This window comes from Condylura cristata, unplaced genomic scaffold (genome assembly GCF_000260355.1).
Source record: "Condylura cristata isolate star-nosed mole 26May11 unplaced genomic scaffold, ConCri1.0 scaffold00006, whole genome shotgun sequence".
NCBI lineage: Eukaryota > Metazoa > Chordata > Mammalia > Eulipotyphla > Talpidae > Condylura > Condylura cristata.
Genome location: NW_004567107.1, coordinates 28,301,139 through 28,322,624, shown reverse-complemented (window position 1 = coordinate 28,322,624; position 21,486 = coordinate 28,301,139). Strand labels below are relative to the sequence as shown.

The 21,486-nt window shown below is 39.6% G+C and overlaps 1 protein-coding gene across 1 annotated transcript; it reads right to left on the bottom strand.

Annotated features, from left to right (window-relative positions):
* Positions 1 to 3,223: 3,223 nt before the first annotated feature.
* LOC101637596 (chromosome unknown open reading frame, human C9orf64) lies at positions 3,224 to 13,918 on the bottom strand. Its single transcript, XM_004677534.2, has 4 exons — positions 13,418 to 13,918; positions 12,670 to 12,929; positions 7,598 to 7,793; positions 3,224 to 4,665 (listed from the first exon to the last, which is right to left on the bottom strand). Exons 1-4 carry the CDS (start codon positions 13,752 to 13,754, stop codon positions 4,433 to 4,435), a joined length of 1,026 nt encoding a protein of 341 aa, XP_004677591.1. The 5' UTR covers positions 13,755 to 13,918; the 3' UTR covers positions 3,224 to 4,432.
* Between the last annotated feature and the right edge of the window lie 7,568 nt (positions 13,919 to 21,486).

Below are 21,486 nucleotides of genomic sequence, written 5' to 3'. Positions count from 1 at the left end.
AGTGACCAGGGACAGAGTGGGGAGCAGAACAGGCAGATCAACGAAGTACACTGCTAAAGGGAGCAGCGGGTGGGTCAGGAGAGGTCTGCCACAACATGTGGATCTCCTCCTGGGCAGGCAGGGATGGAACTCATGCGGAAGTGGCTTAAGCTTCTTTTGCAGTGCATTAACCCGCTGCACCACCAGGGAGGGCCATCCCAGAATTTTCATTTAAGCAAAGATTTGTTCTCTGTTGACCAGCCACTATCTGTCAGAGTCATTTCTTCCAACAGAGCAAAAATACCTTTCAAACTTGAGCAACTGCTTCTCCTTTACCAATTTCAGGGTTTTTTTTCTTGTTCTAGTCTGAGCTCCTGTAAGATTTCATTGAAATAAGTGATGGTAGATTTTCTCATTTTTCCATATCCAATTTACAGAGAATCCCACTTCCTTATGACCTCCCCCCAATCATCCTCTTGCTGAGAGATCCCAAGCTGCAACAAATAGTTAACACAACCTATTTATTTTGGAGGGCATTGGCATAGTACCCTGGCTAAATGTCTTCAGTTATACATTGACCACCTAAGAATTACTAGTGAAATTTAAAATAATTTTAAAACCAAACTGTTTCTGAACTGCTTGCAAAGCAAAGGCTATTAAAGGAAACAAATTAACAAGGGTTTAAAAGTGGTGTTTAATCTGTAGGAGGAAACTTGGTCAGTAAACAAAGGTGTTTTGTGAATGGAGGGCTGTGATCAGGGGGTCCCAAAGGCTGTGCATTTTCATTACTTTCCTTTGAGTATGAAGAATGAATCAGCAGAGTCAAAATTTTTCAGATCCTATTTTGACATTCTCATCTCTTTCCAGAACATTAGAAGCTGGCTCCTTATTTTTTATGTTCTCCACACTACCCTGAAATCCATCAAGAGAGTTGTCCCTGCATGAGACCCACAAACCCAAAAATACTAGAATTACAACATTACCATTTTTCAACCACAATGAAATAACATACCTGGAAAATTACTGCATCTGTTAAAAATATTATTGTAATAGAAAATATCAACTAGTAGTTTTCAATAATCCCACTGAAATGTTATTAAAATTTTATTGTTTCAGATAGGAAAACTGTTAAGTCCAAATACTGGTGCTAAAAACTTGTGTTTCCCAATATCCATCCATACTTTATGTAATGTAGTTGTTACCCAGTGCCCACAAGAAAGACTACTTTCCTAGCTTCCTTGGCAGTTAATCATGGTCACATGACTAAATTCTTGTGAGATGAAAGTAAAAATGCATGTGCCATTTGTTAGAGCTTTCCTGTCAATCCTTGCACTATTCAACTTCATGCTTCTTCAAACTTGCTGTTCAGATTAGAACAGACATCTTAGGTCGTGAGTTCAGATTATGCTCAGTGGCATATAAGAAAAAGACAGCTGGGCCTCACACAGCAAGAGCACCATACAGCCCTGGGCCATCTTTCCTGTCTTTTATATGACATAAATTGTAGGGAAAATAGTAATGTCAGAGCCTGCTGAGCCTGGAAGCAAGAGAGAGGGGTGGAGAGATGGGAGGAGGAAAAAGAGTGAGAAGGGGGAGAAGGAAAAAAATGAAGAGGGGCAGTGTAATTGGAATAAAAGAAGAAAAAATGAGAGGGTGAAGAAAGGGGCTGGGTAAGGAAAAGTAAGAAATGGCCCGAGGTCTAGTCTAGTGACCATTTTCCTTCTGCTTCCTGAAGCCTCAGGCGAGTGGGTTTATTGAAAACTATCATGACATTTTCTATTACAAGTTACAGAAAATTACCCTGAAATGAATGACATAAGGTCATGTTTATTATCTCAGGAGTGAAGTTAATGGCCAGGATGGGCTCAGACAGGCTGAACAGAGCAGCAGAGCTGGCTCCACACCACAATTAATACAGCTTCAGGTGTCACCTTAAGTCAGAACATTGTTCAATGAAAAGACCTTTCCTATGTCTCTTAAAGTGAAGAAGTCTTTTTCAGAAGCCTCCTCCCACCGTCACTCGCTAGAATGAGATTAGACCTTCTAGTGTCACTTAAGGATATTTATTTAGATCAAGGGACTGCATATACAATGGTTGTCCCCACAGGGGATTCATATAGGCCAGATGTGTAGTAAGTGATACCATCTATGTCTTTGTACTTACACTCTGCCATTTACACAATGACAGAATTGCCTAATGACACATTTCTGAGAACATATGACTGTGAAGTGATGCTTGACTTTATATACCCATTTCTAAAGCAGTCACAGACAGAGAGGATTATCATGACCACTAATAAACCATTCATATATTTTTTAAAAGATTTATTTATTTATACATACAGAACTCAGATACAGGCTAGAGAAGCGAGGGGTGAGAGGATTCACCAGAGACAGAGTGGGGAGCAGAACAGGCTGACCGACAAAATATATTGCTGAGGGGAGCAGAGAATAGGTCAGGAAAGGTCTGCCTCACCATATGGGTCACCATGTGGGTTATCTCCCTGGCCAGGGAGTAGTTGTGCTGCAGTAGCTACGATAGCTTATCATATGTTGTGCTTTAACCCACTGCACCATCAGGGAGGGCCCATAAACCATTCATATTAACGCAGACCTACCTCTGGAACTGTGGAGGGGATCACTTTCCCATGACTCACATTAGCAGATACAGATCACTACTTTGATGGCACCAATTGTGCAATGCACAACTCCAAGGGTCCCCATTCACAGTCATAGTTGTCATTTGTAAGGTTATCATGGCAAGCTTCCAGCAGATGGCAGTAAAGAGCTTAGGGAAAGGAGGTCTTTGATTCAGCCAACTCAAAGTAAACATCAAAATCAAGATTCTATTGGACGGTAGGAGTGAGGTGAAATGAGTAGTTGGCAGGTAACGAGAGGTGTGTAATATAATCAAACTTTTTATAAACCTTTAAAAATTATATATGATAATTTGTTATGAACCTTTACTCCTAAAACTTACATAGTGATATAAAATGTTAGCTCTGGAAGGAGGAGAGAGAAGGGTTAAAACAGGAGGGGAGAGCACAAGGGATATGATGATGGTCATGGATGCCGCAGTGATGGGAAAATTATGGGGACTATACATGCGGGGAGAAATCAAATATTGTACAAAAGTTAACAATGATGTAAAAAAATATTAAAAAAAACATGTTACCTCAATAATTAAACAACAATTATTTTATTGGTAAATTCTGTTTTAATAAAATAATCCACCCATGTTTTAGAAAGGTTCTTAAAATATTTATTCAATTTCATTGTAGAAAAATAAACATTAAACAGATACCCTAAATGAAAAATCATCATGTACGAAACTGTCATTGCTAGTAAAAACAATTTTTAAAAAGTTGTCGTGATTTTTACAGAAGTATCAGCATTCATACAGTAAAGACTTAACACCCCCCCTTTTTATATCAAATGATTAAGGTATAAAGAAAATTCCTACAACTTGAAATAAGATGCCAACTGAATAGATAAAATACTGGCACTTAAGGTTAGTCACATAAGCCATGATTGATCTTAAGTAATCTGAGACTTAAAGAAATCACTCAAGTCTCTTCACTGTTTCTCTAAACTCTGTCCACAAAAGAGGAAAACAGTCAAAACTAAACAAGCTGCCAAAGAATAAAGTTCGAGATACAAAATGATACATTGGGAAATTTTTTTTAAATGAGTCTTGAGTAATCAATTTTCTTGTTGTTCTCCACCAAAAAAATGTCTTGTCCCTGTAACCTCTTAACAGCAAAGCAAAATAGTCCAAATAATTATGTGATATAAAGATGCAGAGGGGTTCTTACACCGCTGGTGGAATGCAAACTGGCCCAGCCACTACGGAAAAGTGGTGTAGATTCCTCAAAACACCCCCAGTGCATCTACCATAAGATCCAGTGATTCCACTCCTAGGAATATACCCAAAAGACACCAAAAATCCAGTAATTTGAAAGGAAACCTGCATTCCTACTTTTACAGCAGCATGGTTTACAATAGCTAACATATGGGAACAACACAAAGGCTCTGGATCAAGAAGCTGTGGTGGATATACACAATGGAACACTGGTGAGCAATCAAAAGATAAACTCATGCTGACTGCAGGACATGGACGGAGCTGCAAGGAATTATTCTAAGCAAAGTGAGCCAGAAGGAGAAAGAGAAATACCAAATGGTTCCACTTGTATGTGGAATCTAGAACAACCAAACAAAGGGACAGGAAAAAAGACCAAACTTTAAAGCTGACCACAAATCTGAGGCAAAGAGCATGGGGTGGGGAGCCAAATCAGGCCACGCAAGAGTACAATGGATTGTGATAACAGGTCACAGGTGGTAGGGTGTGTGATCACCAGGGGAACTATACCTGAGGGGAGAAATCAAATACAAAACTTAATTACTGTATTTAAAAAATGCAAAGGGTTTTCTTTGGATCTGTTTACACTTTGAGTCAATAATATATGCAACGTGTACGATGAAATGGAATTTCTTTCATATCTTCCCTATGGTCACGTGCATAGTCCCATAAGTAATAATCAAGAAGAATGGAATTGATCTCTCCACCAGTTTTGTCACCTTTTTTCTCAATAAGCTCAAGAAGACAATCCCGGATTAGCTCAACACACCAAAGTGAGCACCCTCTGATTTCCACCTCTTGCTTGCTTCCATAGGAGAACATTTCCCCTGAAGAAGGAAAAAAAGAGCAAGAAACATTAAGAACCAATGAAATAAAATCTACTCATAACTTTACTGCAGAACAAAAGAGTACTTAGATAGTACTCATTTTAAGATTGTAAATCTTAAGATAAATTATTGCCATTTGCAGCTGCATGGATGGAACCAAAAGGGATTATGCTCAGTGAAATAAGTCAGAAGAAAAAAGAAAAATATTGGATAGTTTCACTTATAGGCGGAAACACACAAGGGATCAAGGGGAAAATAATAACAATAAAAAACACAACACAACATAACAAAAATAAACAGACAACTATCAATCAGACATTCTACAGGAGAGGAGGACAGAGGGGTCAAAACGCACAAGGACTGTGGTGACAGTGCACAGGTGAATGGGCGGAGGGAGTTCTATGAGGGTACACCTGAGAAAAGCAAGCAAACATTGTAAAGGAAAAAATGAAATGAACAGTAACGTAAACTATATGTAAATAAAATTATAAACCTTATACTTCTTTTTATTTTTGGTAATTTAAACCATTTCTAAACTTAGGTTTTAAATCACAATTGCAAGTTAAATTCAAAAGAGTTGGGATCATGTCTGGTTGCTTCAATGTTCCTCAGAGCTAACATAGCACCTTAAACAAACTAACTCCCTAATAAATAATACCATAACCATAAGCTTATATGATAGCAAAAACTTCCAAATTATTTTTAAAATATATTTATTCATGTATAGAACTGGGGTACAGGCCAGAGGTACGGGTGGTAAGAGGATTCACCAGAGACAGAGTGGGGAGCAGAACAGGCAGACTGATGAAGTACACGGCTGACGGGAGCAGTGGGTGGGTCAGGAGAGGTCTGCTGCACCATGCCAGTCACCTTCCAGGTTGGGGATCGAACTTGTGCAGGAAGTGGCTTTGTACTGTTTCACAGTGCTGCGCCCCAACCCCTTGCACCACCAGGGAGGGCCCCAAATTATTTTTTAAAGGGTTTAAAATTAGATTTCATGCCAGGGAAGACTTTACTAGTACAAATTTGAAGGATTTTACTAGTACAAATCAGTACCACCTTCCCCATTTGAGAACTGAACATTGTCTTGGTGAAACCCTAAGTGCATCCGGGAGGTCACCTAGGAAATCAAGTTGTTAACTGGAGCAAGGAATTCCATGATTGTTCTTTGGATTCAGGATCCTTTAGTCAGCGCTGCCTAAATATGAAGCTGAGAGCTCCCTGAGGACCCAGTTTATTTGGTGCACATCTTTAGGACATGTCTGGTTTTACAAAGTGGGTACTGACTGTACTTTGCCATTAAGACAAGATGCGCTCATCAACTCAGCTGCCTATGAAGGATCAGGCAGATGCAAACTGTGGTGAGCTCAAGCACATACATGCCTTGCCCTTTCTAAAGGTAGGCGCAATGTCCCCACAGTTGCCTATTTTTTTGAAGATTTATTTATTTGTGCATACAAGAACTGGGCTGTAGGTCAGAAGTTTGGGGGTTGGGGGGGGGTGGGAAGGCAAGAGGACTCACCAGAGACAGAGTGGGGAAAACAGGTGGATTGACTGAAAAACACTGTTGAGGAGAGCAGCAGGAGAGGTCTGCTGCACCAATCCCTTGGCTGGGGATTGAATCTGTTCTGCGGTGGCCACAGATAGCTTCATAATGCTGCGATGACCCCTTGTGTCACCAGGGAGGGCCCTATTCTCTATTTTTGTAAAAGAAGTCCAAGTTTGATTTTCATGTAAAACATTCTAATTGTCAAGTATTGATAACTAATTGAAAGTTGCCTAAAGCCCTGTAGGGGCCAAACAAAACACAAATGCTGGTTATACTTGACCTCTGACCAACAAGCACCAACTTACTTAGAACCTTGTAGACCTCTAGTGGGCCTGAGACCTAGGGTTTGCCTATGAAGGACAAACCATAAGGATGACTGCTATGTCCAGCATGCAGTGAGTCTTTATTTTGCAGCTATAACAGCGTATTGAATTAACCTAACTATATCTAGTGTTCTAATTCTTGGAACACCTGTCCAGCCCCAGATGGCCGAGCCCTCGCACACACCTGGACACTTCTCTTGATATGCTCTTTTGCTATCTTACTCAGACATGGCTGCTTGCTCGCATGACCTATTTTCTCACATTCTTGGAGCTCAGACACGGCCCTTGAGAGTGTTCGCCCTAGGTGCATGTGATTTCACACCCTTTTCAGAATCCAAGTTCAGATGCCAGTCAAGGTCATGCAAGAGCTTTGCTAACAGAGCCTCACTGTAACAAAGAGGCCCTATGACCCAATGAGATGCCCCTGTCCCATAGGTACCAACCATCCACCTTCCCTAGTGCTTAGCCACTGGTCACTGAGGCAGCTGAAATATCAGACACTTGACACTGTGTCCCTCCATTTCCTTACTTTGCTTTAGAAGTTAGCATACAAATCCTCTTTAGTTCTTCTGTCAAACATAACTATCTATACTCATAAATAAGGTTTCCATTCTTGAGGGTCAATAGTCTGAATGCAATGACAAGTGACTTGTGTAAGACAACCCAGGGGCAGGTCTTGGAACCTCGTGACTTAAAATCCAGCACATATTACCTCTCTGCTCCCCTTTAAGGCCAGTGTAGTGTATTCTTCTGCTTAACACAAATGCTACACCTGACAAACTCTCTCAGTGTTACATACCTTTATGTAACACAGATTTAAGTTTCATTTCATTTATTAGGAGGTTCTTATGTTATAACGTCCGTATAGTCTAATTTCCCACATATCCAGTCTACAGACAAAAAAAAGGGTAATTTTCTCTATAGTTGAATTGCTCTTGTATTTTTCTTCCTATATGCTTTTACCAACAGATAGTGCATTCTAAACAAAGACCTTTTGTGAAAAAAACTAGACTTAATAATTGATAGTATAACAAAGAATGACTTAACTAAGGTGGCAAACCTTTGTGAAGTTTCTCCAATAGCTCCTCAGAGTATTTCAGTGCTCCCAGGTGAGCAAGAATCTGAGGTAATCTATAGTCAGCAAACATGGTGATACTGGAAATGTCCTTAAAGCAGCCATCTCCTTTTCCCTCTAAAACACTCCATGTATCCGCCACCAGGATTTGGGCTCGTTTGTAAAAGGAAATTCTTTTCCCCTGGTGAATGAAGAGAATATAAATGTTACTTGAGATTTGAGACTTTTATGGGTGCTATTTAAAAAAACCTACATTACTCTATTGCTAAGAATTAAGAGAACTTTTACAGGGGTAAAAAAGGAAGTTCTAATGGATAGTCAGTTGCCTCTATCACTCCAGACTTACTTCCCGTATTTTTTAAGGCATATAAAATACAATTTATATATAATAAATTAAAAAGCAAAATTAACAAGCAACCATAAATAAGAGACACTCTACAGGAGCCTCCCTGGTGGTGAAAGGGGTGAGGTCTCAGCACTATGAAGCTATCCACAGCCACTGCAGCAGGAGTTGGATCACTGGCCACGGAGCTGACCCACACGGCACGCTAGACTTCTCGTTTCACCCACTGCTCCGCTTAGCAGTGTATTTCAGTTAATCTGCCTGTTCTGCCTGTTCGTGAATCCTCTAGCCCCTCACACCTCTGGCTTACACACCAGTTTTTCTATGCAAAATAAATAAAACCTTCAAAATGACAATGTGGCAATCCTTTCTCTACTTAAGTTGCACATACACAGTATCACTAGGTTTTAATTTCAAGTCTAGTTTATTAAACAGCAAGATAAAAAATTTAATTTACAAAACTATTACCAAACATAATTATTACATTTTGTTTATTATAATAGCAGTACTATCTGATTTTTTAAAAATTATTTATGCATACAAGAATTGGGGTGTAGGTGTGAAAGGATTCATCAGAGACAGAGTGGGGAGCATACCAGGAAGACTGACGAAATACACTACTGAGGGGAGCAGTGGGAAAGCCAGGTCTGGCATGCCATGTGGGTCAGCTCCCTGGCCAGGGGTCAAACTGTGCTGCAGTGGCTGCTGATAGCTTCATAGTGCTGAGACTTACCAGGCTCCCTTGCACTACCAGGGAGGCCCCCATCTAATATTTTTAATAATATTCACAGAGCAAACTGGAAAAACTTAGGCAAACCAGAGTTATATAACAAAATCTGGTATTTAACAAAATATAAATTGTCAACTCAATGACCATGGTTTCCATGGTAGCCAGTTAGTATAAGATTATGATACGCTTGAAATGAAAAAAATAATATAAGATTCCCCGGAGAAATCAAAGTAAATTAAAAACATATTAAACATTTTCAGCATATGCTTACATGGTTTTACATACAAATGATTTTAGCAATCAAATTTTGTATTTAAAATACCACCTGCTAACACTGAAAATACAGGTAAATCCCAAAATAACAACTGCTGTGTTTCATAATATTAGTTTGTAGTGAAAAAAAATCAAAATACCTTTTAAAATAATTATCAAAGAAAACCTCTACCCAGTAAGTTGATTTTCTTCAACAAATTTACCATGAACAAATCAGAAGTTTAAGAATTATAAATGCTTAAGAGTAACATAAAATGCTATTGATAAAAGTATCAAAAAACCTCATTTTTCATATATATTTATCAGTGTCAGATATGATACTCTAGCCATACAAGAAGCAGATCAGGACTCATACATGGTTAGGGCATACTCTAAATCAGAGTCAGCTGCAGAGTTTAAAAAAAAATAGTCCTTCTTCTTTTCTCTATTGACCAAAGTCTTTCAGGTTAGCGTTTTGGAATTATATCTGGATTTTAAAGCTTCCTCACTGATTTGATAGGGAAATCACTAATATAAATCAATCCAAAATAAAATTTTCTCATTTCATTAATTAGTTTATAAACGTCTAAAAATGAAGGATAATCTCAGTAAATAAGTACACATTAAAATAATTTTCACTATTTTTATGCAACCTATTAAAGATCAAAAAGTATAGTAACTAGTAACATAACCATGTCATGAAGGGCTAGGAAAGAGCGCCCTCCTTTGCTGCTGACCATCTCTGTTACCATCCTTGTGGAGAACTGTCCATTTTTATGCGTTAGAAGCCTGAGATCATGGCCATGCAGTGACTCAGCAACTCCACTAATAGGCACCCATTAAAAAAATAGTTATGGGAATTAAACTATTATGCAGTATTGTTTATAATTACAAAACATTCAATCTAAAAAACAAAACTGTACCAAACACAGTTATGGTGGTGAGTAAATAATTAGACTGCACATCAAGTGTGGAACAATGTGAAAAAGTAGCACTATGAAAAAAATAACTGTGCTGTGAAAGAATATTTATTGAAAGTTATTCATAATTTGTTAAATTCTAAAAGTGTTTTGTAGCATGGCCCTCATCCTCCATGTGACACAGACACACATGTGCACGCACACACACACACACACACACACTCAACACATGCATGCAGAGAAAAAGATCAAGTTGTTGACAGTGGTGTTACCTCTTCGTAGAATAGAAATTACTTCCCTATACTTCCCAAATTCTGTAATTAATATCTTTTATTTTTGTTATTAGAAAGCTTACAATATGAATCAGAAGATATATTTCATGTTAATATGTTCTATGTAGATTTCAAAAGCTACTCCAAAAGTTCATTAAAATTCCTCCAGATTTGGAATTAACTGTACAAAGTACTGCTTTCATTATTTGTGTGTCTTTTATATAGAAATACAATAATTGAATAATCAAAGCACTGAGCACCCATTATATATATTAGTATTATGTCAGTAATATGGTACCCAGTATTATGTTAGGAGACAGAGGGATTACAGAAATAAAGTACAGTTGGGTAACAGTAATAATAACCTCATAAGAAAAGTAAGTGAAAAACATTCCTTTAAGAACACATCAAGTTTTTTTTAGTGAACAGTGTATAACATTATTTGATACCTCTATACACTATATCATGGTCACCATTGAAAGTCTAGTTTTCCATGCACCACCACATAAATGCCCCTTTATCCATTCTGAGACCCTAAAGTATGATTTTTGTAACATTTTGGGATTTTTTTTCTAAAAATGCATTTGAGAAAAATGTACAATAATGGGAATTGTTTCAGATACTAATGCCATCCTAAGATTCATCAGCCTTAAAGCTAATTTAGATTCTTTTGCACTTTTAAGCAAATTCAATCAAAAGCATTCACTGAGTTATAAATAAAACTGAAATTCAACAAATGCTTACTAAATATTATAACCTAAATTTTTTTATCCCTTTCTTCTACAAAAATTAAGCTCATAACTTAAAGCAAACAAACCACTTCCAAGCTGATGTTAAATATAATCTTAACCCTTCCACTGCAACTGTGTCAGTTCTTGACTGCATGAATTCCTTTTTTTTTTTCCAAAGATTTATTTATGCATATAGGAGTTGGGGTAGAAGCCAGAGGTACAGGAAGTGTTGAGCGACTCACCAGAGACAGAGTGGGGAGCAGAAGAGACAGACTGACTGAAATAGACTGTTGAGCAGTGGGTGAGACAAGAGAGGTGTGCTGCGCCCTGTTGGGTTACCTCCCTGGCCAGGGATTGAACTCATGCTGCAGTGGCTGAAAATAGCCTCATAGAGCTGCACTTTAACCCATTGTGCCACCTAGGAGGCCCTAATACTTGGATTAATCATGAGATGGGCAGACTGATTTCTACACTGGCTATACACACTACTTTATATATCTGGATGGCCTACATGATGAGCCAATGAACTTGATCTATAATTTCTTGAAAAACAATGCTGAAGTTATATATCTTATAGACAAAGGTAAATCAAATTCTCAACATAACCTTTACAACAGCAAGCTGGTCAAAACTGTATGAAATTCAACAACAGTCTAGGGCATTTTTTCTAGGAACTGCCTCTGCCCCACCCACACTCCATAGGCACACCAGTCATAATCCATGTTCAGTCATGTTCTTGCCCAGTTTTAGAAATGGAATTGAGAGAATCTCAAACAAATGACGCAGAACTCATGGAGAAAATAAGTCTGCAGTAAGAGAAAAAAAGAGCCAACAAAAGCAAAGAGGAAAGACTGCATCCTGATGACACTGTGTCACAGATCCAAGTATTTCTGATACCCATCCAAAAATTCTTTCAGCTTATGATTTTTCAGTTGGATAGCTATGTGCCACTTGCAATTAAAAATCTTAATCACCAGAATCACAGCTCTCATTTTATAGTAAAATCAAAAAAGTGGTTATTTCTTGACAAAATGACCTACATTAAGCTATTAAATTTTTCTTTCAGATTTTGGTTTCTCGTCTGCAAACAGGACAATAATGCTCCAGTCCTTAGGTCATAGGGCTATTTTGTGGCTCAAACAACACTGTATGCACAAACACCTTGTAAGTCACAAAAGGCAATTTAACATCATTAATTTAAGTTGCTGAACTGTGTGTGATCACAAAGGATTGCTATAAAATTTCAACTCATTTCAAACAATAGATTTAGATTATGTGACTTCTCTGAAGTTGCTTCCAATCTTATCATACTTAAAATATATAGTGACAAGTATTTCTAAAAAATGTTTAAAAGTAAAATCCAGCTGTACACTGGGAAGGTATACAAAATGTTCACCATTTAAAAAATATCTATTACTATTTTTGTGTACCATAAAGCAAATAACATAGCTGAAGTACATTGTGTATGAGAAAGAAAGCATACATTAGAAGAAATACATACATTAGAATCCTACAGAAAAAATTTAGCTAGAGAATTTAGCTGATTTTCATCCAGTGAATTTTTCTGAAGTGATATCATCACGCTGAATGAAGGTCGTTTTTAAGGTTTGAAATTGAAAGGACCAAAGAATAAAAGGGACTTTAATTAGAATTATGAAAGTAATGTCTTTGAAACACAACAATTTTGTCACTATTCCCTGTCCATAGGGAAATAACTTTGAAAGTTTTTATTCTCAAAGTAGTTCTGGAAATGAAAAAGTAAAGAAAGGATAGCTAAGAATTCTCCAATCCCCAACAGAAGCAACTCACCTCAAACTCAGTCACATCTCTGTAAGAAGGAAAATTTTCAACTACTAGGTGCATTAGCTTCTGTGCGCTTTTTTCACTTTTACGGACACAATTAAGAAAAGAGCCTTCAAACTTCTCAAGCAGAATTTTCCCAGTTTCATTGAGAATCCTATGCCTCTCATCTATCAAAGGCATGGCAACGTCTGTGTCAGAACGGAATATATGACGAACCTGATCCAGAGTCACTGTGGCATAGTATGAAGCACTAGTTATTGGTATCCCTTAGGGAGAAAACAAAATCCAGAGGAAAAAGTCAAACTCATATTCATTAGATCCTTGCTGTTACAACACGCAATTGATATGAAACCTAATACTTGTTACTAGACTGCGCTAAAAATGGGTCATAAAAAAATCAGAAGCAGAATCCCTTTTCTATTTGCTTGTATTTATCCACTCTTTCCCTAACAATTGTTATGCTAATTTGATGTATTTTGCCTTTGAAATCTGTCTCTTTGCATCTCCGGCGTCCTCAAAGAGCAGTTCTCTAGAAGACTGACTTATTTTTACGCCGTAATAATACTAGGATCATTTCTCACTGAACAGGATTAAATGTCAGCTTCTTACCCTTGTTTTAAGCAGAGGGACTGGCAAGAAAGAACTTCAAGTTCCCCTATTAATTGCTGTAGTCCAACTCCCATACTCCGTGGGACCTCCCAGTAAACCGAAACCTGCAAGGCCGCAGGATCTAACCAGCTGAAGGGCCACAAACCTTCGTCCAGGGCTCGGTTGACCGCGGCGCAGAGAGACCAGTAGCCGCTGTACATTTTCCCCCGGTACCCCACCAGACATTTGCGGTCGGCATGCTCCGACCAGAAGGAGAAATTGAGCGTGTCTATCACGAATACCCAGTTGACCGCGGCCTCGTCGGCCGCTCTGGGGTTCAGTTCGTGCAGGGCCTTCCAGCCCTCCACGCGCAGCTCCGGGCCCGAGACCCGCGGGAGCAGTAGCTCGGCTACCCGCCGCACGCCTCTGCCGTCAATGAACACCCCTCGACTGTTTTCCGCGATGAATTTTGCAGACTCCCGGGGACTGAGCGGCCCGTCCATCCCGCCCTTCTCTCTAAGTCTGGTAAGTTTTTGCCCGCGGGCTAGTCAAACTCTCTTTGGCGGTACACGTCGGGGGATCAACCCCAACACCTCCTCCTTCCTGCCCTCCGAGGGATAGCGTAGGGGAGGGTCCTGAACCGCTAGAGTGGCTAGGCCGGGAGCTCCCTCCCGCGCCCTCCCACCTCCTAGAAGGGGATGCCGGGAGTCGGCCGCGCCGCGAGCCCAGCCAAGCCCAGCCAAGCCCAGCCAAGCCCAGCCAAACCCGCAGGCACTTCCGGGAGAACGGCCCCGCCCACTCGCGCCCGGACGCGCCCGGACGCGCCTGGGCCCCGCTTCCGGCTGGTTCCGAGGGTCCGGAAATTATCTGCAGGGGTCTGGCGCGCGCAAGCCAGTGCTTGCCCACTCCCAAGCCAGCGCCTCCGCCATTTTCACCCTGCTCCCCCCATCTCTGCGGGCAGGGGGCGCTGCGGCTCTGCCGTAGCGGTCTCCAGGACTCCGACCCCCGGGTTGTGGTTGCCCTCTGGGCTAGTCCCTCTGCTTGCACGGAAGGGCGAAGTCTATACCGAACGCCTTCCGTGACACTCCACATCTGGGTCCGTACGCCGCGGCGAGCCCTGTGGCAGTGATCTTTCCATCCCACCCCACACCCCAGAAGGCCCCTTTTTGCTCTAAGATTTCTGGTGCATGTAGAGGCGGAGTAAACGTTTAGTATTAATTAGGCCCTTTGGAGAAATGGACGAGGGAACAAGTTTAAATTAACATTGTTTACCTGTAATTGTATTTACTGGATCTAGCTTTAGATCCAGTAAATTTAGCTTTGGTGACCAAAGTGACAGTTGCAATCCCCTTATTGCAAACGAAGCAGAGTGGTTCGGTGATTAACCTCTGCATACAGCAGTGGTTTGGGCTGAGATTAAAACATTTTTATCTGATCCCCAAGTCCAGGGCACTTTCTAGGAACGAAGCTCACTAGTGCCATGCATTGTACTTGTCAATGACCCGGCTGTAATCAGAGACATTAATAAATGAAATAAATCAGTATCAGTCCTTAGCCCAAAACTTTTAAGATATTTTAATAGAATTAGGAGAGGACAGGAGTCAATTTAGTGATGTTATAAATTTACCTAGTGATGACATTTTATAGAAGCATGTGTTTTTTTCTCCTTCACCTCCATGAATATAAATTACATGAATAATATAAAATGGTCACACCTTTGAAACCCAATTATTGAAAATAACCATCAGTAATCACCACTAGTCGTTGACGGTTAAGAATCTTGTAATTTTTGGAGGATTTGGATAAGTGACAGCTGTGCCCCTAGAAAAGCAGAACATCTTTATCCCGACAGTTTCCTTTTTTGGTAAGTTTTCCACTTTAAGGACTCAGCACAATGATTTGTTTTTCCAGAAAAAGTCCTTAGGCAAGAGGCCTAATACAGTTGTTGAACAAATGTAAATCTGTCGACTCTGGATTTTTCCTGTCCTCCCTAGCACTTCTAAGTGTTGAGAGTCAAAGAAACTGACTAGCAAGAAAATCTAGCAACCTACACAAGATCCAAGAGCTACTAATTTAGGCCATTTTCTCTCACTGAATTTTCTGATAGAAAAAAAAAAATGAACTTGAATTCCCACTCTTTTTTGGGATATTGAGTTAGACACTAAAAGTGGTATAAGCAAAAAAGTAACACATTTGTCTCTCAAGGAACTTATTGTTGAGATAAAACAAACTGTGTGTGTGTGTTTATGTCTGCAAAATACTGGGAATACAGAAAGTGTTTTTTTAACCTTCTTTCCCAATAAAATCCTTAGGTTCAAGAATCCTTTCCCCTTAGCCACAGTCCTTGAAATTCGGCATCCTTGGCTCCAGGAGTAGTCTGGTCTGTCTAGAGTTCTATCACCCTCTGGCCAGGAACTGGAAAAGAATGGTGAATGTTCCCAAATTTACTTCAGTTGACAGACAAGGATAGATACACAGAATGCTTCCAGAAAGCTTTTTAGGGGAATTTCAAGATGTGATTCACTCTCCCTCTGGACATAGTTGAGCTTGCATAGAAGCTTGAAATTGTTACAATGATTTTGATGGCAACCTGCAAATGAAGACAATACATGAGAGAGCTGGAGTAAGGGGATTACCCAAACTCTTTTTTTTTTTTTACCCCAACTCTTAAATCTGTTGTACTCTTAGAACTCCAGTTTTGTGAATTATTAAAATTTATTGTTTAAAGGAGTTTAGATTTGGGGTTATATTACTTGCTATGAAAACTTCCTATCTTACACTGATAGCAAATGCAGACATGGTGTCTGCCATGATTCTGAGGGCAAGGCGGACAAATTAACTATTTGTGGTATCTGTGCTTCCAGCAACTGAAAACCAGACTACAGAGACAAAACACAAAGGGGATTATTTTTCTCATATAAGAATTAGGAAGTAGGGACCTCCCTGGTGGCACAGAGGTTAAGATTGCACTATCAAGCTATCAGTAGCACAAGTTTGACTAATCCACATGGTGCAGCAGACCTCTCCTGTCTTACCTTGCTGCATCCCACAGCAGTATATTTCGGTGAATGTAATTGTTCTCCCCACTCTTTTCTGGTAAATCCTCTCACCCACACACCTCTGGCTTACATGCCAGTTCTTGTATGCTTAAATAAATAAATATTAAAAAAATACAAGGTAGGCACTCTAGGGCTGTTGAGGCTATTTGTGAATGTAGCAAGTAACTAGGCTTCCCCATTTCTGTCTCAGTAGCCCTAGCATGTGATTTTTTCTTTGTACACTGTCTCTACCATTATAGGCACTATGTCCACAGAGAGGAGAGAAAAAGGAACATGCTAGCTGTGTATGTTTAGTTTGAAAATCTTTGTAGAAGATCTACCCTATAGGTCATCTATTAATATGATCTCTAAATATATCAAGTCTCCAAACTTGTATTTTAAATGTTGACAAAGGAGGGAAGCATATTCAATGATGTCTCCTTATCATTTCCCCCCTCCTAAACAGTATTAAAGTTTGATTATTTCAATCAACAAGAGACCTATGATTCAAAATAAAATAAATGTCAAGCATTGACAATAATCATTGTTACCTCTGCTATTTTCTGTCTTGATAGGCTCTGGTAGGTACTTAATGAACTAGTGGATTAACTGGTTTTCTTGAGGAAAAGTTGTAAAAGTTGACTAGAACCAAATATGGACAATCAATATAGCTAGAGAGGAGTCTATAGTTTCTTACCTGCCAAAGAAATTAAGTAGAGAAGTAAAATGGGTTTTATGAATGTAGGCTATCTCAATTATTATTAAAAATAACTTCATTTTTCAAAAATTATCATAGACTAAAATTCCAAGAAAGACTGGCAGAAAAGAGGTCCTCCCTGGTGGTGGTTACAGTGCAGCACTATGAAGTTATATGTAGCCACTGCAGTATGAGTTTGATCCCTAGCCAGGGAGGTGACCCACATGGCGCAGCAGACCTTTTGTCTTGTCTGCTGCTCCCCTCAGAATTTATTTTAGTAGATCTGCCTGTTCTGCTCCCCACTGTCTCTGGTGAATCCTTTAACCCCCTGCACTTCTGGCCTGTACCTCAGTTCTTGTATGCATAAATAAAAACAACAAAAAAACTCACATAATGGATGGGAACACTGGGATTTTAGACCTGTAGTTAGAAATCTGGCAGTTTTAGAGAGTATTAAGAATAGAATCTGTCCAAAGTTCTCCTCTAGTGGTGCTGCTGAAAACGTTTACTACAGTCATTGCAATTTACTTGCGTCATTTTACTTAAGAGTCAAATTCCCAAAGAATTTGATTGGCCAAGTCTGGATCAAATTCCCACCCTCTTGGGTGGTACGTAATCTCTGAGGGCTAGAATTTCTATCTCATCAAGTGTACAAACAACTGGGCAAGAAAAACTCCAAAAAGAACTGGGTATTATTAGAAAGCAGAAATGGTGCTGTGTTAACTAAAGGTTATAATTCATCCCATGACTTTTTAGAATCCAAATAATTCTCTTCCATACACTTTCCATACACTGTATCTTAGACTTACATAGTGCAGTATTTTATATCTCAATAAAATCAAGAGAAAAAATAAAAACAAACAGGCCCCTCCCTAGTGGTGCAGCGGTTAAAGCACAGCACTAAGAAGCTAAAGCCACTTCAGCATGAGTTCGATCCCTGCATGCCCCAGAGGTGATCCACATGGTGCCGTAGACCTCTCCTGACCAGCCCGCTGTTGCCCTCAGCAGTGTACTTTGTCAGTCAGCCTGCTCTGCTCCCCACTGTGTCTGGTGAATCCTTTCACTGCCCCTGCCCCAGATCTGGATGCATAAACAAATCTTTTTTAAAAAAACATTTATTTATGCATACAAGAGCTGGCGTATAGGCCAGAGGTGTGGGGGTGAGGATTCAACAAACCAGGCTTATCTACTGAAATACACTGCCAACGGGAGCAGCAGGTGAGACAGAAGAGGGTGGCTCCCTACCTGGGGATAGAACTGGTGCTGCAGTGGCTGCTGAAACTTAACCAAGGAAGCTCCCAAGGTGTTTTGATAAGGAGGCAAGAACCTCTGTCAGGAGGCTGCCTCTGACCTCCAGTTCTACCCAATGTCTCAATTTTAGATTCTGGTCTCCCCAGAGTTACCGCTCAATGACCAAGCTGGTTTAGTTGGTGGCTTGGTTTCTCACCACTGAAACCAGTGTCCTTCCTTGGCTTACTTGGATTTATTTATGCTTTTAGTGGAATGTCTTTTTAAGATTCTGCCGTGTCTCCATTCAGATGCTGGTTTTACTGTATCGCTTCACCTATGCAGTAATCATCCTCTTCACTACAACGGCCCCAATGGCCCCATTACAAGCTTCTCAGCACTCATACTGCTATCTCAGATTATATGGGAGTTAAGGCATATTCTGTGGTTTATGTGTATGTACAAATATTTAGGATGTTTTTCCAAAATGTCTCAACGTGGTTATAGGGACACTTTGCAGAGTTCCAGCTGGAAATGAGGCTCCAAACTTGCTCTCTGCTATTGAATTCCTATTTAACCTATCAAAAATTACAGCTCTCACTAATCAGCCTCCACTTCCCTAGTCCTGGGTTAAATCCTAGGGAAATTTGTTGAGATCTATGTGGTATCTTGTGCCTTGTACCTGCCAAATTTCTATAAAAATGAGTCCTTCCCCTCCTGTCTTTTGCTACCCCCCTCCTCTTGACATACTTTTGTCTATGCAAACTGGACCCTCCATTCCTTGAAGCCTGACCTTTATAGTAAAAGGTTTCAAGGAAAAGAGGGTGATAGATGACCATGAACAAAGTATTTCTGAAAAGGTTATAAAAGGTACTGTTCGGTTTTGTTAACAATACCTTCCCCTCTGGCATCCCCCTTCACAATTAAGAGGTCTGGGGTTTTAAAGTTTAGGGTAGCAGGGGAAAATTGTTGAGTGGGAAGACAAAATCCTCATGGGTTCTGGACAAAAATGAGGTGGAGGGTAAAAAAGATGAGGCTGTAGGATGGCTGGTCTATCAGTTTACCCCAAACCTGTTTGCCCTAGCTGCTATACATCTGGCAAATAGGGGAACCCAATCACACATATTCACAGCTTTTATTTTCCAGTGTATTTGTATATCCAAACCACCCTGAGTTGGCAAATTAACTAATTTTAAATACAAATATCTAACAGCGCGAGGTTTACTCTTTTAGGTAATTCCTTTTCTTCAGGTCAGATCCCAATTGTAACGCTCAAGTTTAGGGTGTATGATAATCCATCAATGTATACAAATTTTTTTCTTCATCTAGGAGCATAGGGCATAATTTTGGATAATGCATAGGGATTATTTCCTAGTTGAATTTGAGTGCTTTTTCCAAGTATAACCTTGTGAATGTCTTTGAGTAATACACAACTGTTTTCTAAATGTATCACAGAACTCTGCTTTCACGTATCAGTTTATCGGATTATTTCCCTAAACAGCCTATTTTTGCAAACCACTACATCCTTAGGATCTACCACATACCTGTACACTTTGCAAACTGTATTTGATGAATTAATGAAGCTACACATATTTGCTTCTAACATGTTGCTTTATTAAAATGGTCTTTGAGCTGTCAAAAGGGATTTGTTAAATATTCACATCTTTGGCACCTTTATAAAGATTCAGGTCTGAAACGTCCAGAATTTGCATTTTGAAGGTGGACTCAGGCTGCATGATAACTGTTACTTTAGGGTGATTTGACTTACAAGTGGTCACCATCAAGACTGAACCCATTCCACTAGATTATCTTGATGGCACTAAACATTTAAAAATCAAAACGTTTGGACAAAAAAAATTGCACAGGTTCAAAAATAAATTTATTTATGTACACTACTGGCATCCTCAAGCAATTGACACCTGTCATTTGTAAACAGTAATTCCATTGAGCACTAACAAGACATTGCAAGGCGAACCCCAGGAATGGTTTTTAATAGGAAAACCAGCCATTTTCACTAAAAGATCTTGTCCTTTCAAAATTGCCACACGACCAGAGATTAAGTTACTAGTAACTACTGGATCATTTAATAAGATTCAATTAAAACTAAAATATCATCTCATGAAGGCAAACTTTAATAAAATGTGCATTCAGAAAGGCTTGTAATTCTTGAAAAAATTGGTGCAACCTAGTTTTCTGTTTGTGGCATTTTGGTTAACTTTTCAAAAAGCGCCCTTTCTAATCATTGTTTGAAAACCTGAAAGGTCCAAAAATTCAGCACACATACCAGGTGCTTCTTAAAAAATCGGTTCAATATCCCATTTGTTTAATGATGTTTGGGAGTTCCCTTAGCATAATTCTTATTTGCAAAGCCATGTTTAGGCATGATTTACCAATGGTGGCAATGCTTAAAAGGTCTATCCCTCCCATCATTGTATACCCCAAATATCAGTGCCAGAAAATTGTCAACCTATTTTCCACCAGCACTGTAGTAGGCTCAATGATTTATCTGTAAAATGTGAAGTCGTGTATTTACACAATTTTTGAGTGACCAAAGCTTTACAGGCTAACAGTGTCCTTCCCTAGGGATGCTTTTCTCCAGTAGGAATAACAATTTGACTACAATACTTTTACTGGTTAATTTTTCTCTAGGGGAAGGGCTCATTTCAACACCAGCAATCCCAACTCAACTTTAAACTACCCACGGGGGAAGCTGTAAGCACCCATGTGGCAACAATTCAGCTTAATTTTGCCTTTGGGGAAACCCTATCACAATTAACATGAGGCTTTAAATAACCCTGCCACACCAAGAACACCAACTCCTCTCCCCCTATAAAGAGTGCTTCTGAAGTTCAATTACCTTAAATATCATTGTTGCACGTGCACTTTCTGTATATCCTACCCCCCTCGAAAGGTGTTACACAACTTTCCTTTAAAAAAAAAAAATCCTAAGTAGATTTGTGCCCAATAATCCTATCTTTTAAAAAAACGTACACAAGAAATGGGGTACAGGCAAGAAGTGGGAGGGTAGGGTGATGAATACTCACCAGAGTTGGCAACAGAATAGGCACATCTACTGAAATAAAGAGGGGGGAGCAGTGGGCCAAACAGCAGAGCTCTCTGCTGTGCCATTTGGGTCAGCTCTTGCTGGAGAGCAAACTCTTGGTGCAGTGGCTATTACTAACTTAGTAGTGCCAAGACTTAACCCGAGCCACTGAGGTCCCCAAGAAACCTTTCAACATAATCCTTACTCATGCTTTTAAGAGTACAGTTGGC